General features: G+C 43.1%; 1 protein-coding gene across 1 annotated transcript; it reads left to right on the forward strand.

Moving 5' to 3' along the window:
- Positions 1–330: 330 nt before the first annotated feature.
- On the forward strand, positions 331–918 carry LOC109564419 (keratin-associated protein 9-9-like). Its single transcript, XM_070773456.1, has one exon. It carries the CDS (start codon positions 331–333, stop codon positions 916–918), a length of 588 nt encoding a protein of 195 aa, XP_070629557.1.
- The last annotated feature ends 2,222 nt before the right edge of the window (positions 919–3,140 follow it).

Raw genomic sequence — 3,140 nt, forward strand, 5'->3', positions numbered from 1 at the left:
TCATGACCAGATGATGTCACATGACCAGAAATGCTGCTGGTGATGATTCCTGACCTTTTCATTCCTAGGAAAGATTCTTAAGTACCAGACCCAATTAAGGAAAAGATCAAACACTAATTTACAGAGGTCTCTCTGTAAAACACTAAGAAAGCAACTTCCTCCATGACAATTATCCAAAACTACAACAGGAACATAAATAACATCCAGGAAAGTCCTGCTTATTGGTCCCAACATTGGGGGTCTAGGGTATAAAAGCCCCAGAACAGGAGGAGTCCTCAGAATCTGAGAAACTCAGCTCTGAGCCGGAGTCCACCCTCCATCACAGACACAATGACCCACTCGTGCTGCTCCCCGTGCTGTCAGCCCACCTGCTGCAGGAACACTTGCTGTGAGTCCAGCTGCTGCAAGCCCTGCTGCCCCCCAACTTGCTGTCAAACCACCTGCTGCAGGACCACCTGCTGCAGACCTACCTGTGTGACCACCTGCTGCCAGCCCAGCTGTTGCAGCAAACCCTGCTGTCAGCCCACCTGCTGTGAGTCCATCTGCTGCCAGCCCTCCTGCCCTCCGACTTGCTATCAAGCTAGTGAAACCACCTGCTGTAGGACCACCTGCCGCAAGCCTACTTGTGTGACCACCTGCTGTCAGCCCACCTGCTGTGGGTCCAGCAGCTGTGGACAAACCTTCAGTGGGTCCAGCTGCAGCCAGCCTTGCTGCCAGCCGGTTTGCTGTGCACCTGTGTACTGCCACAGAATCTGCTACCACCCCACGTGCTGCTGCCTGCCTGGGTGCCAAGACCAGAGCTGTGGATCCAGCTGCTGCCAGCCTTGCAGCGGCCCTGTGTGCTGTCAGACCACCTGCTGCAGGACCACCTGCTGCCGCCCCAGCTGTGTGTCCAGCTGCTGCCCTTCCTCCTGCTGATCCTCCCGTCATGGAATCATGTGAGACACATCAATCTTCTGACAGCTAACCTATGAGTTCTCCAGTTACTGCCACAAGCCCCACTGCCAGGCTTCACTAGCATCCAGCGTGCAGCCACCATCTTTCTATGAGTCATATTCCTGATTAAGAGGCTCTGTGAGGTGGTATGGTAGCGTGCAGTTGACTGCAGTCTGCCTTTCTTCATCTTCCTTTTCTATTAAACTCTGTGATACCTACAAGTTTTAGGTCTCCTTGCCTTGCAGTCATTGTGTCAGCCTTGCAAAAATGATCACCACTTTTCTTAAGTAACCTAAAGCACAAATCATTGTGCTGGGTTTCTTAGGTTTCTTTCATGTTTACTACTTTAGCATTTTTTTGTCTGATGGACTCATTAAGAGAAAATGATTCATTCTATTTTACTTCCTCCTCCTTAGGATTACCCTGTGTTGTCTTCTCAACTGTGAGAAAGCTTGTCTGATTCCTTCTGCATAAAGTCTTTGCTGTCTTCTAGCCTATATTCCGATTTGACTTTTTATACAGCATTTTCTTTTAAGTCCTCTCATTAATACTGTATTTCTGAGCCTGACAATGACCCCTAAACTGGCAGTACCAAGATGATTGCCTCCCTCTTATGGATGAATAAAAGCCACTCAACTATTCATAGGTAGAATTTGATTGAGATCTAGGGTCTCTGGTTTGTGCTCCAGGGTCTTACAATAAGATCTTACTACAAGCACAAAGTGATCTGAGCACTGGGAATATGTGTGCTTTGGATTGCCTGTGTACCACTGAATATAAACCTTTCCCTGTGCAGATAATTTTCCTGTCTACAAATGTATTCTCTCAGCTATTTCCCAAACTTCAGTGACCATTTGCCCACATAAGGCCAATAGGCTGGTTTTAAAAGCCAACTACTAGGTTTAAGAATCTTTGTATTCCTGGCACTCTGCTGGCACATTCAACCCAGAAGCTCGTCTAAAAACACCTGCTTTTTTATGTCAGAATGTGTCATTCTGGGATGGTCTGGTTAGATAAATCTGGGGTTTCTGAAGGCCACACATAGTATGGAATATTAACAAGAAATCTGGTGAAGCATATACACTCAGCCATATTTCCTAGACTTCTAAATTCTAAGTTCATTTTTTCTCCAAATTAAAATATCATCAAGACAATTATGTATGTATGCAGAACTGGGAAACGAGCTAACCACACCATGGAAATTTTACCTTAGAGCTATCCACAGTCTCTACAAAACATCCTGAGGTTTATGACATGAAACTGAAACATGAATCAAATCCAGACGTGTCTGGGATTCTCTGAAGACACTGCTTAGTTTATAATAGGGGAAGGAGATAAGGTGGGGTAATAATATGCTAATTATATTTAGATAGTAGTCTAAATTAGCGTTCTGCAACTTAGAACTGTTAATATTTGGATTGGTGGACTGGGGACAATGTTGTGAACATGGAGAAAGGTTAACAGCATCCTGCCTCTACCCACTAAATGCCACCAGCATCCCGTTCTAGCTTGTGTCACACAGAGCTAAGACGGAGGGAGAAGGTGGATGAAGGGTAAAAACGCAAGTGTGCAATCTACAGAGGAACTGCATAGATATATAAAATTGGATAATAATAAAATGTGACATCAAAACTCATAGGATGTTACAATAGCAATCTTTTAAGGGTAATTTATATGTTTCAATCTTCATATTAGAAGAGAAGAAGACCTCAAAATTAAGGTGTTAGATGTCTCATCTTAAGAAATTAAGGGAAAACGACACCACTGCCCACAAACCACATAAAAGAAAACAAATACTCAGAAGAGTGGAGATGAGTAAAACAGAAAATAAAGGAAAAATAGTGAAGCTTGACAAAGCCAAAATTTGGTCTTTTAAAAAAGTGAACAAAATAGAAAAAAACTCTGGGAAGATTGAGCGGCTAAAAAGAAACAAGACAAAATTAATATTATAAAAGAAAAATTAGGCATAAAATATAGATTAAACAGAGACTTAAAATAGCAAACATGATTTTAATTATCTGTTGCTGTGTAACTATTGATTACTAAAGAACAGCTGTTTACTATGTCTCATGATCTCTTTGGCCGACTAAGCTCGGTTCTTTTGTACCACACAGCATTGACTTAGAGAAGATGCTCACAGTACATACAAGGGGCAAAGGATTGGCCTCAAGAACATACAAACTCCTGAAGATGAGTGAGCATAA

Source organism: Bos indicus, chromosome 19, assembly GCF_029378745.1.
Source record: "Bos indicus isolate NIAB-ARS_2022 breed Sahiwal x Tharparkar chromosome 19, NIAB-ARS_B.indTharparkar_mat_pri_1.0, whole genome shotgun sequence".
NCBI classification, from domain to species: Eukaryota; Metazoa; Chordata; class Mammalia; order Artiodactyla; family Bovidae; genus Bos; species Bos indicus.